The following is a 25,186-nucleotide window of genomic DNA, read 5'->3' on the forward strand; positions in this document are numbered from 1 at the left end:
GGGAGAAAGTCATCTAAAGAAATGGAACCTGCAATAGTGGTAATTTGAAGGGAGGTAGGAATGGAGAGCCAAACAAGAAAAGCAGGGTTGGAGTCATGGGAATGTGCTTGGGCATTAAGAAACAGAAGGAAAATGAAGAGGCTGGACAAGGAGGGAACTGAGTAGATCCGGTAGTTTTTTCCAGAATTTGAGTTGTGCAGAAAGATGTCTACTTGAAATACTCATTGTTTAAAAGGAGTGAGAACTATGTTTCCTGTAAATGTTTGTTTAAATCTTAAGGACTTTTGCCCTGGGAGAGTCTTCATCTCACTGGAAAGAGGGGTTTGCTTTCCTCAAGTTGTTTTCTGATTCACTTGGGAGGGGTAGCTACATCCTGATATTAGGATCTCTGTTGGGGCCACACGGGATTTGGACCCTCTGAGAAAGGAAATATTAGTTGGGTATGGAGAAACTTGAAGTTTCTTCCCCTAGTGGTGCATGCACAACAATAATGGGGAAGAAAAAGCACTTGAAAAAAAAAAAAGGAAAAGGGAAACCTGTATTTTAAAAGCTATTAATGAATATTAATCATTGACTACTATACTGTACTGCTTTCATAGATACACAATTCATGTTAAAATGGTTTCAAAACCAAATGGTACTGGTCTCCATAGAGATCTTCTGAATTTATGGCAGCCAAATGTAATGACACCTGAAAAGAATAACTTCTGTTGCTTTAGAATCTAGGTTGTAGCCCCAAATCTGTGAGCATTGACAAATACTGTAATGTTCTAAAGAGACGTACTAAATGTAGCCATACTAATACTTGAAAAATTACCAAAACTAGTCTGGTGACTATAAATTTCTATCTAGCACCTATTTCCAGCTATGAAACAGAGGATTCGAGTTTTTTTCTAGAAACAGACTAAATAAGGGTCTTAAGGAATAGTGTTTTCATGTGCAACATGGGAGGAAGTTGCCATCCAGCAAACCAAGTGAAGGATGCCCCGAGAGAACCAACTCATACTGGGTTGCCTTAAAGAAGAGAGGTCATCTCACTCCCCAGCTGAAAGTTTGTTACACTGCAGAGTCATAAGGGCTAGTGCTTACACGGGACTAGTGCAGGGACTTTCAGGTACTTTTTTCAGCTGGGACCACAGTAAAAATACGTCTTTTAAATCGTACTCTAGGGCACACCCCAATGTGTATATGTGTGTGTGTGAGTGTGTGTGCATGTAACTGAATTAAAATTTACTTTGTTCTGTTATTTCTGTTCTATTCCATTCCATTCCATCCCATCCCATCCCACCCCACCCCACCCCACCCCACCCCACCCCATCCCATCCCATTCCATCCTATTCTATTCTATTCTATTCTATTCTATTCTATTCTATTCTATTCCATCCATTTTGCTCCATAGCAAAGAATGGTGGCCAAAACTCAATAAATTGATTTCATGATACACTTTTTTTTTTTCTTGTGGTACGCGGGCCTCTCACTGCTGTGGCCTCTCCCGTTGTGGAGCACAGGCTCCAAACATGCAGGCTCAGCAGCCGCAGCTCACGGGCCCAGCCGCTCCGTGGCATGTGGGATCTTCCCGGACTGGGGCACGAACCCGTGTCCCCTGCATCGGCAGGTGGACTCTCAACCACTGCTCCACCAGGGAAGCCCTCATGATACACTTTTTGAAAAATACCAGACTAAACTGAAGTATAGTGAAAAATTTCATGGAGACGGTAACTTTAGTGTCCTAAATTTTGTGGGTAGATAGCTATATAAATAAAGATCAGTATTCACTTCCTGTGTAATGAATTTAGAAGCCAGACATTTGGCTGGAACTTTCCTTCATGATAGTTAGGTATAAGAGAGAGGGTGGCAGTAGAAAAAACCTGCATTTTCTCCATGTGCAGGGCAGTGCATGCGTTTCGTTTTGGCCACATGGACACTGGGAAAGATAACTGAGTGACAGCTGCCTGTCAGGACAAGCTGGCTCCAGCACAAATACGTGCGGGAATGAAGCCTGGTTGGTGGAGATTATGAGCAAAGCAGGGTTATAAGAGATCACAGGGTAAGTAGTGCACTACCCATGCCTACTGTGCAGTGGTCCTGGGGAGGGGGGAGAGGAACACAGCAAAGAACCCACAACTCTGTTCTACAAAAGAGTTAGCATTTGTCCAGGAGCTACTGTTAGCTGAAAGAAAACTACAGTGGTGGAAGATTAGCCTTTTCTGCCTCTCTTCCAACACTGGAGCTATGGGAAGATGGAAGGGAAAGAAAGTGGGAAATAAGTTAAAGACAATATTTCCACCTTCTTCTACTTCAAGATATGGGGCCAAGATTTATGCCTGAGTTGGGAGATTAAAAAAAAATAGCTGTGACTTAGATGATAGTAAAGTTTTAATGTTGTATTTGACTGTACATTTTAATACCTAAAAGTGAGTTTTAATTACCCAGTTAAGAAAATTGCATATCTAAAATAACGGGAAAAATGAAGAGGTCTGCCTGAAATATCCCAGAATAAAAAGAGAGATTTGGGGCTTCCCTGGTGGCGCAGTGGTTGAGAGTCCGCCTGCCGATGCAGGGGACACGGCTTTGTTTCCCGGTCCAGGAAGATCCCACATGCCGCGGAGCAGGTGGGCCTGTGAGCCATGGCCGCTTGAGCCTGCACGTCCAGAGCCTGTGCTCCGCAACTGGAGAGGCCACAACAGTGAGAGGCCCGCATACCGCAAAAAATAAATAAATAAAAATAAAAAATAAAATAAAAGAGAGATTTGAAATAAAGTAAGTAGAGAAAAACAAGTTTTATCTGTTTATATTCTCATCGGGTCCATTCTTTAAATTGAATGTACAATGTACTATCTGTAATACCCTTATGCCTTGTTTCTTCATTTTATATGTTTAGGACTTGACAAAATGACTGGAACAAAGTAGGAAATCAGTAGATATTTGTTAAGTGTTAAGTGAATTAATTTATGTTAAATGAGTGACATGCCTCAAAAATCAGTATGAACCTTAGTAATAGAGTTGACACAATACAAAGAAATCTTTAAAAGTATGATTTCAAAAAAACATTTAAAAATTAGGCAGTTGATTGGCTGATGGTAACTCTATTGATTTGAAAAATAAAAATTGATTCTATGAATTATGAAGATAAAATTTACTGATTTGAGTGGTGGTTAAAACATAAGCTCTGGAATCATATGACTGGTTTGATCTGCAGCTTAGCCATTTCCTATTTTTTTTTTAACATCTTTATTGGAGTATAATTGCTTTACAATGCTGTGTTAGTTTCTGCTTTATAACAAAGTGAATCAGCTATACATATAGATACATCCCCATATCTCTTCCCTCTTGCATCTCCCTCCCTTCCACTCTCTCTATCCCACCCCTCTAGGTGGTCACAAAGCACCGAGCTGATCTCCCTGTGCTATGCGGCTGCTTCCCACTAGCTATCGGTTTTACATTTGGTAGTGTATATATGTCCATGCCACTCTCTTACTTTGTCCTAGTTTACCCTTCCCCTTCCCTGTGTCTTCAAGTCCATTCTCTAGTAGGTCTCCATCTTTATTCCCATCCTGCCCCTAGGTTCTTCATGACCTTTTTTTTTTTTTTTAGATTCCATATATATGTGTTAGCATATGGTATTTGTTTTTCTCTTTTTGACTTATTTCACTATGTATGACAGACTCTAGGTCCATCCACCTCACTACAAATAACTCAATTTCGTTTCTTTTTATGGCTGAGTAATATTCCATTGTGTATATGTGCCACATATTCTGTATCCATTCATCTGTCGATGGACACTTAGATTGCTTCCATGTCCTGGCTATTGTAAATAGAGTTGCAATGAACATTATGGTACATGAATCTTTTTGAATTATGGTTTTTCTCAGGGTATATGCCCAGTAGTAGGATTGCTGGGTCGTATGGTAGTTCTATTTTTAGTTTTTTAAGGAACTTCCATACTTTTCTCCATAGTGGCTGCATCAATTTACATTGCCACCAGCAGTGCAAGAGGGTTCCCTATTCTCCACACCCTCTCCAGCAGTTATTGTTTGTAGATTTTTTGATGATGGCCATTCTGACTGGTGTAAGGTGATAGCTCATTGTAGTTTTGATTTGCATTTCTCTAATGATTAATGATGTTGAGAATTCTTTCATGTGTTGGTAATCTGTATATCTTCTTTGGAGAAATGTCTATTTAGGTCTTCTGCCCATTTTTGGATTGGGTTGTTTCTTTTTTTGATATTGAGCTGCATGAGCTGCTTGTATATTTTGGAGATTAATCCTTTGTCAGTTCCTTCATCTGCAAATATCTTCTCCCATTTTGAGGGTTGTATTTTCATCTCGTTTATGGTTTCCTTTGCTGTGCAAAAGCTTTTGAGTTTCATTAGGTCCCATTTGTTTATTTTTGTTTTTATTTCCATTTCTCTAGGAGGTGGGTCAAAAAGGATCTTTCTGTGATTTTTGTCATAGGGTGTTCTGCCTATGTTTTTCTCTAAGAGTTTTATAGTGTCTGGCCTTATATTTAGGTCTTTAATCCATTTTGAGTTTATTTTTGTGTATGGTGTTCTAATTTCATTCTTTTACATGTAGCAGTCCAGTTTTTCCAGCACCACTTATTGAGAGGCTGTCTTTTCTCCATTGTATATTCTTGCCTCCTTTATCAAAAATAAGGTGACCATATGTGTGTGGATTTATCTCTGGGCTTTCTATCCTGTTCCATTGATCTATATTTCTGTTTTTGTGTCAATACCATACTAGCCACTTCCTTTTTATTTATTTTTGACCCTGGGCAAATAAATTAGTCTTTCAGAAACTCAGTTTCCTTCACTGTCAAATAGGATAAATACTACTTATGTCTTAGGTATATCATGAGAGTAAATTTTTATAAAGTTAAATGCATTTAGTATACCAATATGAATACATTGAATGCAGAATAAATTTTATCCTTAATAGCAAAGTATTGATAGTAACATTTAGAAATCATCCTTTTCATTGATATTTTTAAGTTACTATTCTTACTTCTATGTTCTGGTTGTGTGACTTTCCCCTCCAGATAATGCAAGAAATCACACATAATCCTTTCCTCTGGGTATCTCACAACAATAATTGGAGCTATTTGTATAGGTTATTTTAAACTTTGATGAAGTCTATATTTTTTCAATCCAAATTTAAGTTACTTTAATAAAAAATACTTTAAGGAAGGCATGACTGGGCTGGTTGTTTCTACAAATCTTTATCCAATGAGAGTAAGTTACATATATCAAGTATAATACTATTAGGGAGGTTCTTGTAAATGTAATTATCAATTTATTTCAAAAACACATTTTTTTTTTTTTTTTTTTTTTTTTGCAGTACGTGGGCCTCTCACTCTTGTGGCCTCTCCCATTGCAGAACACAGGCTCCGGACATGCAGGCTCAGCAGCCATGGCTCACGGGCCTAGCCGCTCCACAGCATGTGGGATCTTCCCAGACCGGGGCACGAACCCGTGTCCCCTGCATTGGCAGGCAGACTGTCGATCACTGCGCCACCAGGGAAGCCCCACAAACACATATTTTTAAACCAGGTTAGTGAGATGATAAATGGGCAAAGACAGCTACTTACTCTACAGGCAAGCATTAATGTTCTAACTGAATTTATATTTTAATCTTTCTAGTGTTAATTTTCAGTTAGCAAACAGGAATACTTAAAGCTAGGTACATATATTTTTGAATTTATATATTCTATTTTAAATCTATACTTAATAAGTATTATATTTATTTTAAAACCTGATGGCCTAATTATGTACCCATAATCAAATATCATAATATACTTATAGAATGTTAGTCACAGCTAGTTATTTTTATATTACCCCATTTCTTTGTTTTCATAGTTTGTTAAAATCATTATGTAAAAATGAGTTTTCAATATCAATAATTTAATAATAGATAATTTATTAATAATTTTACTCTTTTACTAGTGTAGCCAGGCTATATTTAATTGGAGAACACATATCCATTGAATGAAAATTTAAATATCTGAATAAAAATATGAATGAAAACATGTATAAATATCTGAAAATTGTAATTTATTTTTGTGCTGTAGCCAAAGCTGTTAAGGTTATACCATATGAACGTAGAAATATTAACTTATTTCTATAAGATGAATATATTGGATGAAAAAATGCTGTATGGAGCAAAACAATCTATTGCTGCTGAACTGAAAAGAATGACAAATTCTGAGGAGAAGTGTGAATAAACTCTTTCAAAATTTCCCTTTACATGCATGAACTGAATTCTGATTCTTTGCAACATATAACAGCTCGGCTTCATTAAGAAGTCTTTAATCCAAAAGTTTAACTCTCTGTGGCCTCTTATATCTTATTTCTGATAATTTTATACCCATAGTGAGAGAGAGAAAAAAAAATATTGCTAAGAACTGAATTTTCCCATCTCCTTTTTATGAAGTCTCCAGTAGCCCTGCCTCATTTAGTCAACATATGCTTGGTTTTAATGGAACTGGACTGATCTCTAAGGCACATGCCACACAATCTGGGGAGTGCTCTAAACCCCTAAATGTAATCAGCTGCCACTTCCACAGTTGCCAGATAAGCACTATTGAATTCCAAATTAAGATTCTGATATTCAGAAAAGAGCAATGAAGGGACATTCAGAGGAGAGTGATCTTAATAAATCTATATTTCATATACTCTAGTTTAATGTAAATAAAATGTGAAAACTAAGATAAAGAAAGGAGATACAAAAATATGTTATATAATTGTTTTATTCATCAACTGAATGCTTTGGAAGGTGTCCCTAAAATATCTCAGAAGATAAATGAAGCACATACATGCTGCAAATTTATGATATTCCTTTGATTGCTTTTTCCTAAAATGACCAGCAAAGCAGAGCACCAATATAAACAGATATGTGTGCCTAATGTCTCTTTCGACTACCAGTGTGATTATCTGCCACTGCCAATTCCCTGTTTCTATAATTGCTTTTCAGCCTTTTGGTGTAAAAATCTCTCTGGGAGAATATTGTGCTGATGATGACTCAATCCCTCCATTTTCTGCTCTCCAGCAGCATCTGTCCTGTGGCCAAGAGGGATATGAAACCACATTCCCAGCATATTAAGCACACAGTGATGGTCATGGAAGACTCCATTTTAGCTTCAATTTCTCTAAATGGTTTATTACCTAAATAACATAATCATAGGAACTGAAATCTAGTGAAAGGGCAAACAAATATAAGCAACACCTATGCCATAAATCTCCAATCTATTTTTTGTTGGAAGCCATAGATTATGTTCTTTTGGCTTTTATCTTGAAGGGAAATTTATTGTACTATTTTTCAAAATCCTAATGTATTTATCTTATTATAAGATTCTAATGAAAGCTAGTAACTGTAATATTGTTAATAGAAGAGATGTTGCTGCCTTCCTTTTCCCAACCTATTCTCTTTCCACTTCTTTCCTCCCTTTTCCCTTACAATTTAAAATATGGCTTTAAAGACCTACTATTTCTCTAAAATTTCAAGATGCTTTCACTTTTGCAGATGGAGGAATGCTCAATAATTATTTCAGTTGTTTGGATTTGTAAATAAAGTCACTCCCTTCTTGGTTAGTGCTATTAGTTTTCTTATCTCATTAGTTCAGTTGATTTTACTATTCATCTTCATTTCTTTAAAAATATAGTACTTCTCAGCCAAAGACCAATATCATATGATATCACTTATATGTGGAATCTAAAAACATGATACATAAGTTTATTCTTTTTGGTGCGATGGTGAATGGGATTGTTTTCTTAACTTCTCTTTCTGATCTTTTGTTGTTAATGTATAGGAATGCAAAGGATTTCTGTGTGTTAATTTTGTATCCTGCAACTTTACCAAATTCATCCGTGAGCTCCAGTAGTTTTCTGATGGCAACTTTAGAATTTTCTATGTAACTAACAGAACATTGTAAATCATCCTTACTCCAATAAAAATTTTAAAAAATTAAAAAATGATACAAATGAAATTATTTACAAAACAGAAAGAGACTCACAGACATAGAAAACAAACTTATGTTTACCAAAGGGGGAAAGGGGTTGGGGGGAGGGATAAATTAGGAGGTTGGGATTAACATATACACACTACTATATGTAAAATATATAGGTAACCAACAAGGACCTACTGTATAGCACAGGGAACTATACTCAATATTTTGTAATAACCTATAAGGAAAAATAATCTGAAAAGAATATATATATATATATATATATATATACCATATATATATGGTATATAGTATATATACCATATATACCATTCAGTTATATATACCATATATATATATATATATATATATATATATATATATATATGGTATATGTAACTGAATTGCTGTGTACACCTGAAGCTAACACAGTATAATAAATCAACTATACTTCAATTAAAAGAAGAAAGTAAAAAATAAAAAGTTTATGTTTGCAGTTCATGTTAATTTGGTGAATAGATATGGAACAATATTAAACAGCTAATAATTAATTAGAGTTGCAGTTAATATAATGTGCTACAAGTTCTTAGTTTATTTTGTGTTTTTATACTTACTAGAAATAAATGTTGAAAAATAAATTTTATTGTAAAAACAAATAAATAAATATAATAAATTTAAAAAATATATAGTATTTCTCAAAAGTTCCTTTCATGACATCCTTGGAAAAAAGTTGGGAGGCCCTCCCCTCCAAGAGAATATCTATTACGTATTTTCTTGCTCTATTTTAAAATACTTTATAGAACTGAGCACTTAATTCTATTGCATTCAAATACAAGTGATAATGATGTCTATACATTTTTATTGCAGAAGTTTCTCCTCAAAAATTAAAAATGTCACTCCACTGTTTTAAAATATTCACCATAAAATGACTAAAATATAAAGCTGAACTGATTTTTGACATCTTTGAAAAATGATTCTGTTTATTCTCCTTAAAAAATTTGCTGACTCTGATGGGAAGCAGCCACATAGCACAGGGATATCAGCTCGGTGCTTTGTGACCGCCTGGAGGGGTGGGATAGGGAGGGTGAGAGGGAGGGAGATGCAAGATGGAAGAGGTATGGGAACATATGCATATGTATAACAGATTCACTTTGTTATAAAGCAGAAACTAACACACCATTGTAAAGCAATTATACTCTAATAAAGATGTAAAAAAAATTTGCTGAAAAATTTTCCTCTTGAAATTAAAAATTTTAAACAGGAAATGTTACAACACTGATTTCTGCTTATAAATTTTTTACAGTAAGCAATAAGACTTCATGATTTTTCAGTCACTTTAATCAGATCTAGAAAGTATATCGTTTTTTCCCATTACACCTTTCAGTGTTAGTTTTAACTGGTTCTATTATTTTCAACTTGTGGGTTGGTCTTTTTCCTGTTTACCCATCACAGACTCCCACATTTTTCCATCTCTTTACCTATTGTTTTTGCTTACTTGATCATGCTTTTGTGCTGCACTTTTGTGACAATGTGGTATTTTGGTGCCAGGGTTTTTGAATAGGTGTGCAAAATAAGCTGTGCAGTTCACACCATTAACAAAAACCTCTGATCAAGTCAGAAATAATAATCTGGTTGTGGTAGAGTTTCAATGAGAAATTCCTCTGCCCAAAGGTGGCCATAGGGATAGAGTAGTGACAATTCATAATGGTAGTCTGAAAATTGTCTTGATTAATATTTTCCAAGGCAGTGATTTACTTCTCCTCTAAGTTAGTTTCTGATTTTTATACATTATATCTCTCTCTATGTCTATATATCTTATACATTATATTTATACATAATGTATAATATATAATTTATACATTATATATTTATACACATAAATATATTTTCATGTCAATATATTTTCTTTTTTGCTATTTTGAAAAATAATTATAAGTATAATTTAAAAATAAATAAGTAATATCATTTATAAATTAAAATAATTATAAATCATATCCCTTTCTATACTTTTCTCATTTTTCATGTACTCTATTTTAAGATAAATTCCAATTTTCTGTTGATCTAAAAGTCTTTATTGCTTTCCTTTGGTGTTGTATGTTCTTTCATAGGCCTTAATATTTTTGTTTGTTTACTTCCTTAGTTGATCTTTTGTTTGTATACTTCATTAATTGATTTTTTTTGTTTACTTCACTAATGGATTTTTTGATTGATTCATGTCAACATTGCTTATAAATCATAAGTAGCTGCTTCTAAAACATCACAAAATTCTTCTGATGAACAGGATAGTTGGCTGGGCTACCACTTACTCTCACCTATGTAGCTTGGGTAGTAACAATTGTTATGACTTATTTTCAGAGCCAGAGGGTATATAAGCTACAGGTCAATTTTCATATTTGTAGTAATGCTGAAAGCATACAACTTTCTGGCATGGGGTCTAAGTTTTAGGCCAGTTGTAAGCAGAGGAGCAGAGATTTGTACAGATGATTCTAGGATCAGATAATAGGCCAGATGATGAACAATGCTCCAGCACTACCTCTTTTCTAGACATTTTAATTAAAGACAAACTGACCACAATCTCTTATGGAAGGGAAGGATAGAGGTAGGAAGGAATGTGTATTCTGTTTTCCTGGCATATTTGCATCTAGAGAGAACTACTAAGTTGTGGGACAGAAGTATTTAAAAAAATCATAGTACAAGGGGAGAAGCAAGCTATAAAAATCCTCTATAGACTGTTGAATGCAGAGTTATATTTTACATATATGAATGAAAATATTTATATCTATATCTACATCTACATATATATCTATATATCTCCATGATACAGAAGGTTCTTATTAGTTATCAATTTTATACATATTATTGTATATATGTCAATCCCAATCTCCCAATTCATCCACCCCTACCACCACCCCTGCTTTCCCGCCTTGGTGTCCATACGTTAGTTCTCTACATCTGTGTCTCTCTTTCTGCCTTGCAAACTAGTCATCAGTACAATTATTCTGGATTCCACACATATGTGTTAGCATATGATATTTGTTTTTCTCTTTCTGACTTACTTCACTCTGTATGACAGTCTCTAGGTCCATCCACATCTCCACAAAAGACCCAATTTTGTTCCTTTTTATGGCTGAGTAATATTCCATTGTGTATATGTACCACAGCTTCTTTAACCATTCAACTGTCCATGGACACTCAGGTTGCTTCCATGTCCTGGCTATTGTAAATAGTGCTGTAATGAATATTGTGGTATGTGTGTGTGCTGAATTATGATTTTCTCTGGGTATATGCCCAGTAGTGGGATTGCAGGGTCATATGGTAATTCTATTTTTAGTTTTTTAAGGAACCTCCATACTGTTCTCAATAGTGGCTGTATCAACTTACATTCCCACCAACAGTGCAAGAGGGTTCCCTTTTCTCCACACCCTCTCCAGCATTTGCTGTTTATAGATTTCCTGATGATGCCCATTCTAACTGGTGTGAGGTAATACCTCATTGTAGTTTTGATTTGCATTTCTCTAATAATTAGTGATGTTGAGCAGCTTTTCATGTGACCCTTGGCCATCTGTATGTCTTCTTTGGAGAAATGTCTATTTAGGTCTTCTGCCCATTTTTTGACTGGGTTGTTAGTTTTTTTAATATTGAGCTGCATGAGCTGTTTAGATATTTTGGAGATTAGCCCTTTGTCTATTGATTTGTTTGCAAGTATTTTCTTCCATTCTGAGTGTTGTCTTTTTGTCTTGTTTATGGTTTCCTTTGCTGTGCAAAAGCTTTGACGTTTCATTAGGTCCATTTGTTTATTTTTGTTTTTATTTCCGTTACTCTAGGAGGTGTATCAAAAAGGATCTTGCTGTGATTTATATCATAGAGTGTTCTGCCTATGTTTTCCTCTAAGAGGTTTATAGTTTCTGGCATTACATTTAGGTCTTTAATCCATTTTGAGTTTATTTTCGTGTATGGTGTTTGGGAGTGTTGTAATTTCATTCTTTTACATGTAGCCATCCAGTTTTCCCTGCACCACTTATTTTTTAATTTTTATTTTATACTTTTTTAACATCTTTATTGGAGTATAATTGCTTTACAATGGTGGTTGGTTTCTGCTTTATAACAAAGTAAATCAGCTATACATATAGATATATCCTCATATCTCTTCCCTCTTGCGTTTCCCTCCCTCCCACCCTCCCTATCCCACCCCTCTAGGTGGTCACAAACACTGAGCTGATCTCCATGTGCTATGCAGCTGCTTCCCACTAGCTATCGGTTTTACATTTGGTAGCCCAGCACCACTTATTGAAGAGACTGTCTTTTCTCCATTGTATATCCTTGCCTCCTTTATTATAGATTAGTTAACCATAGGTGCGTGGGTTTATCTCTGGGCTTTTTATCCTGTTCCATTGATCTATATTTCTGTTTTTGTGCCAGTACCATATTGTCTTGATTACTGTAGCTTTGCAGTATAGTCTGAAGTCAGGAAGTCTGATTCCTCCAGCTCTATTTTTTTCCCTCAAGATTGCTTTTGTTATTTGGGGTCTTTTGTGTCTCCACACAAATTTTAAGATATTTTGTTCTAGTTGTGAGAAAAATGCCATTGGTAATTTGGTAGGGATTGTCTTGAACCTGTAGATCGCTTTGGTTAGTATAGTCATTTTCACAATATTTATTCTTCCAATCCAAGAACATGGTATATCTCTACATCTGTTTGTATCATCTTTGTTGTTGTTGGTTTTTTTTTTTTTTTTTTGCAGTATGTGGGCATCTCACTGTTGCGGCCTCTCCCGTTGCAGAGCACAGGCTCTGGACATGCAGGCTCAGTGGCCATGGCTCATGGGCCCAGCCGCTCCGCGGCATGTGGGATCCTCCCGGACTGGGGCACGAACCCATGTCCCCTGCATCGGCAGGTGGACTCTCAACCACTGCGCCACCAGGGAAGCCCCTGTTTGTATCATCTTTGATTTCTTTTATCAGTGTCTTATAGTTTTCTGAGTACACGCCTTTTACCTCTTTAGGTAGGTTTATTCTTAAGTATTTTATTCTTTTTGTTGCAATGGTGAATGGGATTGTTTCCTTAATTTCTCTCTCCGATCTTTCATTGTTAGTGTATAGGAATGCAAGAGATTTCTGTGCATTAATTTTGTATCCTGCAACTTTACCAAATTCATTGATTAACTCTAGTAGTTTTCTGGTGGCATCATTAGGATTTTTTCTGTATAGTATCATGTCATCTGCAAACAATGACAGCTTTACTTCTTCTTTTCCAATTTGTATTCTTTTAATTTCTTTTTCTTCTCTGATTGCCATGGCCAGGACTTCCAAAACTATGTTGAATAACAGTGGCAAGAGAGGGCATCGTTGTCATGTTCCTGATCTTAGAGGAAATGCTTTCAGTTTTTCACCATTGAGAATGATGTTTGCTGTGGGTTTGTTGTATTTGGCCTTTATTATGTTGAGGTAGGTTCCCTCTATGCCCACTTTCTGGAGAGTTTTTAATCATAAATGGGTGTTGAATTTTGTCAAAAGCTTTTTCTGCGTCTATTGATATGATCATGTGGTTTTTATCCTTCAGTTTGTTAATATGGTGTATCACATTGATTGATTTGCATATATTGAAGAATCCTTGCATCTCTGGGATAAATCCCACTTGATCATGGTGTATGATCTTTTTAATGTGTTGTTGGATTCTGTTTGTTAACATTTTGTTGAGGATTTTTGCATCTATATTCATCAGTGATATTGGTCTGTACTTTTCTTTTTGTAGTATCTTTGGTTTTGGTATCAGGGTGATGGTGGCCTCATAGAATGAGTTTGGGAGTGTTCATTCTTCTGCAATTTTTTGGGAGAGTTTGAGAAGGATGCATGTTAGCTCTTCTCTAAATGTTTGATAGAATTCACCTGTGAAGCCATTTGGTCCTGTACTTTTGTTTGTTGGAAGACTTTTAATTACAGTGTCAATTTCATTACTCCTTATTGGTTTGTTCAGAAATTCTGTTTTGTCTTGGTTCAGTCTTGGAAGGTTATACCTTTATAAGAATTTGTCCATTTCTTCCAGGTTGTCCATTTTATTGGGATAGAGTTGCTTGTAGTCGTCTCTTATGATTCTTTTTATTTCTGTGGTATCCATTTTAACTTCTCCTTTTTCATTTCTAATTTTATTGATTTGGGTCATCTCCGTCTTTTTCTTGATGTGTCTGGCTAAAGGTTTATCCATTTTGTTTATCTTCTCAAAGAACCTGCTTTTAGCTTTATTGATCTTTGCTACTGTTTCCTATGTTTCTCTTTCATTTATTTCTGCTCTGATCTTTATAATTTCTTTCCTCCTACTAACTTTGGGTTTTGTTTGTTCTTCTTTCTCTAGTTCCTTTAGGTGTAAGGTTAGATTGTTTATTTGTGATTTTTTTTTTTTTTTTTTGTCTTTTGAGGTAAGATTGTATTGCTGTAAACATCCCTCTTAAAACTGCTTTTGCTGCAACCCATAGGTTTTGGATCATCATATTTTCCTTGTCATTTGTCTCGAGGTATTTTTTTATTTCCTCTTCGATTTCTTCAGTGATCTCTTGGTTATTTAGTAACGCATTGTTTAGCCTCCATGTGTTTGTGTTTTTTATGTTTTTCTCCCTGTAACTGATTTATAATTTCATAACATTGGGGTCCAAAAAGATGCTTGATATGATTTCAATTTTCTTAAATTTACTAAGGTTTGATGTGACCCAAGATGTGATCTACCCTGTAGAATGTTCTATGTGCACTTGAGAAGAAAGTTTATTCTGTTGTTTTTGGAGGTAATGTCCTATAAATATCAGTTAAATCTATCTGGTCTGTTGTATCATTTAAAGCTTGTGTTTCCTTATTAATTTTCTGTCTGGATGATCTGTCCATTGGTGTAAGTGAGGTGTTAAAATTCCCCACTATTATTGTGTTACTGTTGATTTCCTCTTTTATAGCTGTTAGCATTTACCTTATGTATTGAGGTGCTCCTATGTTAAGTGCATAAATATTTATAATGTTATATCTTCTTCTTGGATTGATCCCTTGTTCATTATGCAGTGTCTTTCCTTGTCTCTTGTAACATTCTTTATTTTAAAGTCTATTTTATCTGATATGAATATTGCTACTCCAGCTTCCTTTTGATTTCCATTTGCATGGAATATCATTTTCCATCCCCCCACTTTCAGTCTGTATGTGTCCCTAGGTCTGAAGTGGGTCTCTTTTAGACAGCCTATATACAGTCTTGTTTTTGTATCCATTCAGTGAGCCTGTGTCTTTTGGTTGGAGCATTTAATCCATTCACATTTAAGGTAATTATCGATATGTATGTTCCTATTCCCATTTTCTTCATTGTTTTGGGTTTGTTTTTGTAGGTCCTTTTCTTCTCTTGTTTTTTGCACTTAGAGAAGTTCCTTCAGCATTTGTTGTAGAGCTGGTTTGGTGGTACTGAATTCTCTTAGCTTTTGCTTGTCTGTAAAGCTTTTGAAATCTCCATCGAATCTGAATGAGATTCTTGTTGGGTAGAGTAATCTTGGTTGTAGGTTCTTCCCTTTCATCACTTTAAATATATAGTGCCACTTGTAGTTTTTCTGCTGAGAAATCAGCTGTTAACCTTATGGGAGTTTCCTTGTATGTTACTTGTGTTTTTTTCCTTGCTGCTTTCAATAATTTTTCTTTGTCTTTAATATTTGCCCTGAATTGATACAGCCACTATGGAGGACAGTATGGAGATTGCTTAAAAAACTACAAATAGAACTACCATATGACCCAGCAATCCCACTACTGGGCATATACCCTGAGAAAAACATAATTCAAAAAGAGCCATGTACCAAAATATTCATTGCAGCTCTATTTACAATAGCCAGGAGATGGAAAAAACCTAAGTGTCCATTATCAGATTAATGGATAAAGAAGATGTGGCACATATATACAATGGAATATTACTTAGCCATAAAAAGAAATGAAACTGAGCTAGTTATAGTGAGGTGGATGGACCTAGAGTCTGTCGTACAGAGTGAAGTAAGTCAGAAAGAGAAAGACAAATACCGTATGCTAGCACATATATATGGAACTTAAGAAAAAAAATGTCATGAAGAACATAGGAGTAAGACAGGAATAAAGACACAGACCTACTAGAGAATGGACTTGAGGATATGGGGAGGGGGAATGGTAAGCTGTGACAAAGCAAGAGCGTGGCATGGACATATATACACTACCAAACGTAAAATAGATAGCTAGTGGGAAGCAACTGCATAGCACAGGGAGATCAGCTCTGTGCTTTGTGACCACCTAGAAGGGTGGGATAGGGAGCGTGGTGGGGGGGGAGATGCAAGAAGGAAGAGATATGGGGATATATCTATATGTATAGCTGATTCACTTTGTTATAAAGCAGAAACTAACACACCATTGTAAAGCAATTATACTCCAATAAAGATGTAAAAAAAAAAAATTGCCAATTTGATTACTATGTGTCTCGGTGTGTTTCTCCTTGGGTTTATCCTGCCGGGACTCTCTATGCTTCCTGGAATTGGGTGGCTATTTCCTTTCACAATTTAGGGATGTTTTCAACTATAATCTCTTCAAATATTTTCTCAGGTCCTTTCTCTCTCTCTTCTCCTTCTGGGACCCCTATAATGTGAATGTTGTTGCATTTTATGTTGTCCCAGAGGTCTTTAAGGCTGTCTTCATTTCTTTTCATTCTTTTTTCTTTATTTTGTTTCACGGCAGTGAATTCCACCATTCTGTCTTCCAGGTCACTTATCCGTTCTTCTGCCTCAGTTATTCTGCTATTGATTCCTTCTTGTGTATTTTTCATTTCAGCTATTGTATTGTTCATCTCTGTTTGTTTATTCTTTAATTCATCTATGTCTTTATTAAACATTTCTTTCATCTTCTTGATTTTTGCCTCCATTCTTTTTCCGAGGTCCTGGATCATCTTTACTATGATTATTCTGAATTCTTTTTCTGGAAGGTTGCCTATCTCCACTTCATTTAATTGTTTTTCTCTGTTTTATCTCGTTCCTTCTTCTGGTAAATAGTCCTGTACCCTTTAATTTTGTCTATCTTTCTGTGAATGTGGTTTTTGTTCCACAGGCTGCAGGATTATAGTTCTTCTTGCTTCTTTTGTCTGCCCGCTGGTGGATGATGCTATCTAAGGGGCTTGTTCAGTCTTCCTGATGGGAGGGACTGGTGGTGTGTAGAGCTGGCTGTTGCTCTGGTGAGCAGAGCTCAGTAAAACTTTAATCTACTTGTCTTTTGATGGGTGGGGCTGAGTTTCCTCCCTGTTGGTTGTTTGGCCTGAGGTGACCCAACACTGGAGGCTACAGGCCCTTTAGTGGGGCTAATGGTTGACTCCGGGAGGGCTCATGCCAATGAGTACTTCCCAGAACTACTGCTGCTAGGGTCCTTGTCCCCATGGTGAGCCACAGCCACCCACTATCTCTTCAGGAGACCTTCCAACACTCGTAGGTAGGTCTGGTTCATTCTCTTATGGGGTCATTGCTCCTTCCCCTTGGGTCCTGCTGCATATACTACTTTGTGTGTGTCCTCCAAGAGTGGAGTCTCTGTTTACCTCAGTCCTGTTGAAGTCCTGCAATCAAATTCTGCTAGCCTTCAAGTTTGATTCTCTGGGATTTCCTCCTCCCATTGCCAGACCCCCAGATTGGGAAGCCTGACAAGGGCTCAGAGCCATCACTCCAGTGGGTGGACTCCTGTGGTATAATTGTTCTCCGGTTTGTGAGTCACCCACCCAGCAGTTATGGGATTTGATTTTGTGATTGAACCCCTCCTACTGTCTCATTGTGGCTTCTCCTTTGTCTTTAGATATGGGGTATCTTTTTTAGTGAGTTCCAGTGTCTTCCTGTTAGTGACTGTTCAGCAGTTAGCTGTGAAGGTGCTCTTGCAAGAGGGAGTGAGCACACGTCCTTCTACTCCGCCACCTTGAACAAATCTCCCCTCCTGTATGTTTCTACTGTTTTGCTCCAAAAGTTACAAGGCAGCATGTAATCCCGAGTGCACTTACCTGGAATCCCCAAGTGATAGCCAGTAGTGAAATTTGCTTTAAATCCCCCTTTTGCCATCACATCATCAGTGATAAAAAGCACAGTCATTCTGTTGGTGGTTGAGAACACATCCTTTACTGGACCAGGCCCTGTGTACACAGCTGCTCAAAAAAAAAAAAAAAAAAAATAGTGAGATGATCCTTTGATTCTAGAAGGAATATACCCTTTTTCTCAGTTCTGTCTCCCAGAGGTATGAAACATACAGCCTGGCTTGCTCAGGAAGCACCACATGTAAGTAAATGCATACATTCTCTTACATTTTAGGCACTGCTTCTAGGAAAGCCAACTTCTCTATTGATCTTTTCAAGTATTACTTAAGGTTTCTGCAGCTCTATAATTTAATGATGAATTACTCATAATATTGTCTGGCTTTGCATCACTACTATTTAAAGCTCATGTTATCACAGAAAAATAATTGTTTGCCTGTTTTTAAAGACCCTTATAAAATAACAGAGCTTATAGTCTCCCTTAATAATTTTTTGTCTAAATTAATTTTGTATTTTTTATAAACTGAATCACTAACCTAATCTGAAAGATGAATTAATTAGAGACTGATAATATAAACCTAAATGATGGTTTTCAATTTTTTTCCCTCTAATCCCTGGGCTTTGAGGGTTTCATAAACAATAAAATATTCTTTATTAAAAACTAAAGGTTCAGTTAATTTAAAAATACATTCATCTTATTAAATATTTTATATATTGGAATCCTTGAAAGTGATTCTGTATCAAGAGAACTTCTCACCTACATATTTGAAAAGGATGATTCTGAGATCATTTTAGAATTCATATTTACTTTTCTGTGATTGATGGAAATACTAAGAAGTGAAATGATAAAAATTGATTTTTCTTAGATCATGAGAACACTGAAGTTTTTATTAGAAAGACAGAGTAAACTGAAAATGGAAAAACTACTCAAAATGTGTTTATAACTGTATTGAAAATCAAATTTGAAGTTCCTCAGTTCTTGCTAGCACAAGGCTCCTCACCTCACCGAGACTTTCATTGTTATTTGTTCTGTGTGTGGCTCTCAAAATCCTCTCCCAGGAAACTTGTACTTTAGAACTATGTGGGATTTTTCTGAAAAGCCTACATAATGGTGACTGATTAGTATGGCTGGGGAACCCTCTCCACCACTCTGCTCCTTCATTGCTATAGAGCATGCCCTCTGGAGTCTTCATCCACTGGTTGCAGTGTTCATGTGATTGTATAGCTATCTGGCTGGATTTTATAGGAAATAATTAATACAGGTCTAAAGTACAGTTAGATAAAATACTTTTACTTGTAAAGTGTGCTGTTTCTGCATTCCAGTTGACATTTCATGTATTTTCATAGTTCAGTGCATGACTTATCAAGAGACACTTCTTTCTTAAAAATTGGTAGTAATTGAGCAAGATATTAGTCATTATACTTGATAGATTTTTATTATATTAACATGTATTTTATGATCTAGGTATAATAATTTCCTGTAGAATAGAACACTTTCCCCCATGTCTATTTAAAAAAATTAATGATCAACAGATGTTAGGGAAAAATCAACTTGCTCAACTTTTGACTCATTCTCAGATACTTATATAGAAGCAGCTAGTACTAGAGACATAGACAAAGTAATAGTGAAACAGAAAGTAAAAAGCATTTAAAAATTTTGCATAACACAATTGTTCCTCTAGTTTGAAATGAAATAAAACATAATATAATAGCTATCTTTGGAAATACACATAATGCATAGAAAACTGCATAATGGATGTTCTTAGCTTTTAGTCTCTAAAGTGTAATGCTTATTGTAGTAAATTAATATCAGCTGAATCAAAACTACGAATCCTCGTTTGCCAAGAATGCTTCAGAAAAATACCATTCTGTCATCATTGTAAACACTCCCCATATTGGAAGTGTGACATACAGTTTGACATGTTACTCTACTCTGTAATTTCACTTTGCTAGCTGTAAAAGAGTGACTACATTTATTGAGAAATGCTCTCTCCATCAGTCCAGTGTCTTGAACCATACAACCTTCACAATATTTAAACTGGAGACTTACCTAAGAGCAAGGAATCATCTCCTTCACCATCTCTGATTTCAACAACATCTGCAATATTTTCTAAGTCAAATGCTTGAAAGTGAAGCTGAATATTTTTTCCCTTTTGTGCATTTAAATTCCAAACACCTTAAAAGTAATAAATAACAACATAGTTTAAACATAGTTCTTTTGATTTCTCTTCAAAACTTCAATCTCTTGAGAATTTCAAATTACTTTTAAAGATTTATTTCATTTCATATAAACCAATATTACAAGCTGTTTGTGTGTGTGAAGAAACATTTTGTCTATTCCAGAATATTTGTAGTAAAATTTCAACTAAATACAAAATAATTTACTGTAATTGAATTTGCTTTGTTTCATATAAAATGGAATACTTTAATCAAAGCTTGCCAATAGCCTTTTACTCCTACAATCTAAAATTTATGAATTTCAAAGATGTGAATATTCTATTTCCATTTATTTTATTTCCATGACTAAATGCAGAGGAAAACGAAGTGATTAAAATGCAATTTTTAGGGCAACTAAACTTTAGTATTTCTTTAAGTAATTGTTGCCATTATTTATATGTGTCATATGATGGTAGTTCCTTTTGGAACAAAACAAAATTACTAGCCTTAGTAACAACAAACACTCCTTGTTCTTTATTGATTTCTTAAAAGATTTAGTCTTTAGATTTTGTTCTAGGTTCTTTCCTCATTCTGCTTGAGTGTTCTCATTCACTCTTAAGGAAATCATTTCATCAACATAGTAATGACATCTAAGTCTTTATTTTCTACACTTTTTTTTTTGAGAAGCAGATCCATTTATTCAATTACTTACTGTGTACAGATGTACATATCTCAAATTCAACGTGTAATACAGGGAACACTCAATTATCTATTTCCCCAACTCATTCTTTTTTCATTCTTCCTATCTTGGTGAATAGCACCACTAATCATCTACTCATAGTTGTCTATACCAGAAACCTCTGCATCTCCCTTGATGTCCTCTCTCCTACTGCATCCAATCAATCACCAAGGCTGCCAATACTACCCCCTATATCCCTGGAATCCTATTTCCTTCTCAAGTCTCCACTGCCACTATCTGAGTTCAAGTCACCTTTATTTTTCATCTCCTAATTGTTGATGCTGATGGCTCCCTTACCACCTGTCTCTGATTCTACAGCCAGACGGATCCATCGAAGATGCAAACATGATTTCATCACTATTTTCCTCTAAACCATTTAAAGTTTCCTTAGTGCTCTCAGAATAAAATCCAAACTGCTTAATGTGGTGTGAAATACCTTCACACTTCAATTACATTTGTTATTATTACTTAACTTTGCTTGAAAATTCAAGAAAAAAAAATCAAGGTCTTCTACCTTTGAACTTTTTGTATGTTAGGTACCTCTCCTCTCATGTCCCTCCACAGTCTTCTGCCTTTGCACTTATTACAAACAGTACCTTAAACATTTTGTAATGCCTGACAATTTATCTGAATCCTTATGTAGACTGAATTATGTTTGTTTCTTCTTTACTTACTTCAGTTTCTAACAGATGAAGCATTCAATAAATATTTGTTGAATAAATCAATAAATTTAATAAATTTCTCCAAATTGTTCTTTCAATGTTCTGCTTATTTTCAGATATTTTTAAATCATTACTTTGTACAAACGACACATTTAAAAGATATTTCCAATGCGAAGAAGAGATGATCATCTCTGGTTCCCCATACAAGTCAAATTAGATTAATGGCTGTTTATTTTTTGGAATCAGATATCTCCCTATAATAGTAACTCTATTGTCCTATCAAAATAATACTTATCTCTGGATCATTTGAAGGAAGAAATGACATTTTCTAATGACACATTTTTCACTATCATTGGGACATTTTTTTCACTGGTAGAATTTTCCATTTAGGTTGGTGGTGTTATGGATGGCTGTGAAAGGCAGGGGAAGAACATGTCTGTTTCTCAGAACTACTGGAGTGGAATCTTTGTAGGATGGGCCTGGGAATCTGCATCTTTAACACAGACAATCTCTAAGCAGCCTTATGAGCTTCTCTATTTAGGACTAATGACCTAGAGACAAGCTTTTTATGGTTTTAGCATACTAGTCTATTCTTCTCTCTAGACTTAGAATATTTAATGATCCTCTTTATTAGTTCATCTTTTATATTGGGAATCTAATCACATTACTATAACTGTCTGCTTTATTGACCTTAGTCTATATTTATAAAGGGTGTGTATGTCACAACTGGCTCTTTGCTTTTTATACTTTCCACTGACCTTATTCTATGGAATTGCAACTTTGTTATACACACCATAAACATTATATGCATAATCAAGGGAAGTGGTGTCTGGGGTAAGGCTTCCTCTTTCACTTACTGGTTTTATTCAACTTTTAAATTTGAGAAATATAATAATATCATCTGTTTTAAAGAATTATTGTGAGAACTGTCTAAAATAAGGTATATAAAGCATTAGTGCAGTGACTGGCATAAAATAAATGTTAAAAAGTTAGTAATTAATTATTGTTATTCTTGTTATCATTCTATTAAACAATCTCACAGATGTGGTAGTTGTATTCAGATACAGCAAATTTATAATTACTTTGCTGTGTCAAGGGGAGAATGTAACTTTGATATATACATTTGTTTCTCATGGCTGGAAAAGAAATGACTCACAGAAAGCCTGATTAGGGTAGTTGTTTGGAAAGTTCATAGACATGAATGTTGTATTTGGCTCCCACAGTTTAAAAGGTCCTCCACAGTCCGCTGAAAAGGAAAGTATTGAAAAATCATGAGTAACATATTGTTTATTTCAGACATAATACTATATGCCCATAAATTTCCAATTATATTTCTTGGAATACTGGTTTTGACAGATACATTTTAGAGTTTGTGGAAGGGAAAAATATAGGTTAACAGGTCTCTTTACTGAAGAATTTCTCAAAACCTTAAATATTCTTACGTTCTTTGTGATTCTCCAAGAAGGCATAATAGTATTCAGCATTTCCCAAAATTATTTAGGCAAGAAAACAATTTTGAAAGCATCTTTTATAAATAGGCTTCATGAAATGAGGTATCAATGCTCTACTGTAGAAAAAAAGATGAATCTTCATAATAGAACAAATCTTATATCTGTCACTCTCTTATGAGAAGGGCTAGTAAATTACTAATCCTGTCATTTCTTGTTTTTTCTTCTTTTTTCCTACTTTTCTTTTTCAGTAGAGAAGAAGCTTCACCATCCTGATTATTGTATTGAGGCATTTGACTGTCAGGAAGGGGATAAAATCTCTACCTTCTAGATAATTGGCCTAGACTGTTCAGGAGTCAAGTTGGAACTGAACTTAATGCAAATTTATTAGAAAAAAATAGAGCACAGATCTTCCAGTTAAGAGTAGATGCTTCAAGTGGGTTAACTAACTTTATGAAATTCTTAATCTACTTTATTTATCTTGCTTATTAGAAAGACATTCTAAACTAATGTAAAACTTCATCAACCACTTTGAGTATCCCAGTTCTATCTTATTTTTTATTACCATGTTATACTTAAGATCAAAAGAATAAAAATAATCTAATTAGAAGAATATATAAAACTGAGATAAGTAGATAATTTTTCTATTATTAAAGGCAGACGATAATGGTATTACTTCCTCCCAATAACACAGAAATCAGATTAGAGGAGGGAAAAATTAAATGTCTCTACATCTACAGCAGTGATTTCCATCAGACCCTCTTGTTTGATCCCTCTTTTACATGTCATCTGCCTCATTTATGTAGATCCTTTGAATTCATGCGCATCTTTCAAGTTTGTATGTAATAATCTTCTTAGATTTGGGTTTTATGATATGTACAATGGGACAGAGAGAGGCAGTTGCTGTGGCTCAAACTAGTATCATTGCCAGCATATCCTGTTCTGTAAGGTTTGGTTCTGTAAGGGCTTGGTCTACCTTATATGCTCTCCTGGGACTGGCTTGTCCAGAACCAGCTGAACTTAGCAAGAATAATAAAATCTTTTTTAAAAACCTTACTGTTTGCAAAGTTTCCATGCACATTGTCTTATCTGGAGAGAGAAGGTGGTGTATAAAGGAAAGATGTGTTGCAGTTGGTGGATTAAAACTATCGTTCTGACTTAGTTACTTGTCTTTTTGAGACTGGGTCTTCTCATATAGAAACTAGATATATATTAGAGATTTTCAAGGTTGTAAAAATCAGACATAATTTATGAAAAGTGCCTACACATTACCTGGCACGCTCAGTCCTGGTTGTCAGTGCATTCTTGTAAATTAGGTAATTACTATGACTATTTCAATTTTCTTTTTTAACATCTTTATTGGAGTACAATTGCTTTACAATGGTGTTAGTTTCTGCTTTATAACAAAGTGAATTAGCTGTACATATACATATATCCTCATATCTCTTCCCTCTTGAGTCTCCCTCCCTCCCTCCCACCCTCCCTATCCCACCCCTCTAGGTGGTCACAAAGCACCGAGCTGCTAACGGACAATTCAGGCATCGGAGGTGTTCTGTTACTTGTTAATGCCAAGCATAACCACTTAGTGTCAAAGTCAAGGCTTCAACTCAGTTAACCTCAAACTCATCTCACAATATGTTACTGTCTGTTATTGGATTGATTAAACAGAATCATTTCAACCATCTGGTCTGAGCTATAGGCAGGGTTTAGGCTGAGTCTCAGTAAGTGGCACTTGGTGGGTATGTGACAAGGAGGAGGACAGAAGGGAACGTGGATGAGAGCACTAACAAGAAAGGTCAATGATGGACAGACCTAGAAGGAAGAAAGCAGTGTACACAGGGTGCTGAAGAAGACATTGGAACCAAAGAAAGAGTGATAATTCGGAACAAGGGCAGGTTCTCCACTGGGAAATGCTGAGGGAACTGTGTACTCCTACAGCAGCAGTTCCTCCAAGGCGAATCCTCTCCTCGATTGTGCGACTTATTGTCTTGACAAGATTTCTGAAGAAGCATCCACTACAACCCCTCAACTCCCACATACACACAACTCACCTAACTTTAGTAACTCTAAAGTGCCGTGAAATGCTTTCTTCAATCTTCAAGAAAACTAATGATGAGGGGAGAGTGTAACTGCAGGGACAAAAATAACACTGCTGATTGGTGAGGGGGAAAGCCAGCTCTTCTTAAATTTAGCCATGGCCAGTGTGGCCAGTGG

The 25,186-nt window shown here is 35.5% G+C and overlaps 1 protein-coding gene across 2 annotated transcripts in view; it reads right to left on the reverse strand.

Moving 5' to 3' along the window:
• The window catches only part of TMPRSS15 (transmembrane serine protease 15), a 129,090-nt gene that overhangs the window by 37,608 nt on the left and 66,296 nt on the right, over positions 1-25,186 (reverse strand). For both annotated transcript variants that reach the window (XM_065877042.1, XM_065877043.1), the window contains 3 exons: positions 22,681-22,770; positions 20,017-20,142; positions 17,940-18,080 (listed from right to left, as the gene is read on the reverse strand). In XM_065877042.1, coding sequence (XP_065733114.1) covers positions 17,940-18,080; positions 20,017-20,142; positions 22,681-22,770 — 357 coding nt within the window. The remainder of the gene's footprint in view (positions 1-17,939; positions 18,081-20,016; positions 20,143-22,680; positions 22,771-25,186) is intronic.

The sequence above is a fragment of the Phocoena phocoena genome, chromosome 4 (genome assembly GCF_963924675.1).
Source record: "Phocoena phocoena chromosome 4, mPhoPho1.1, whole genome shotgun sequence".
Lineage (NCBI taxonomy): Eukaryota > Metazoa > Chordata > Mammalia > Artiodactyla > Phocoenidae > Phocoena > Phocoena phocoena.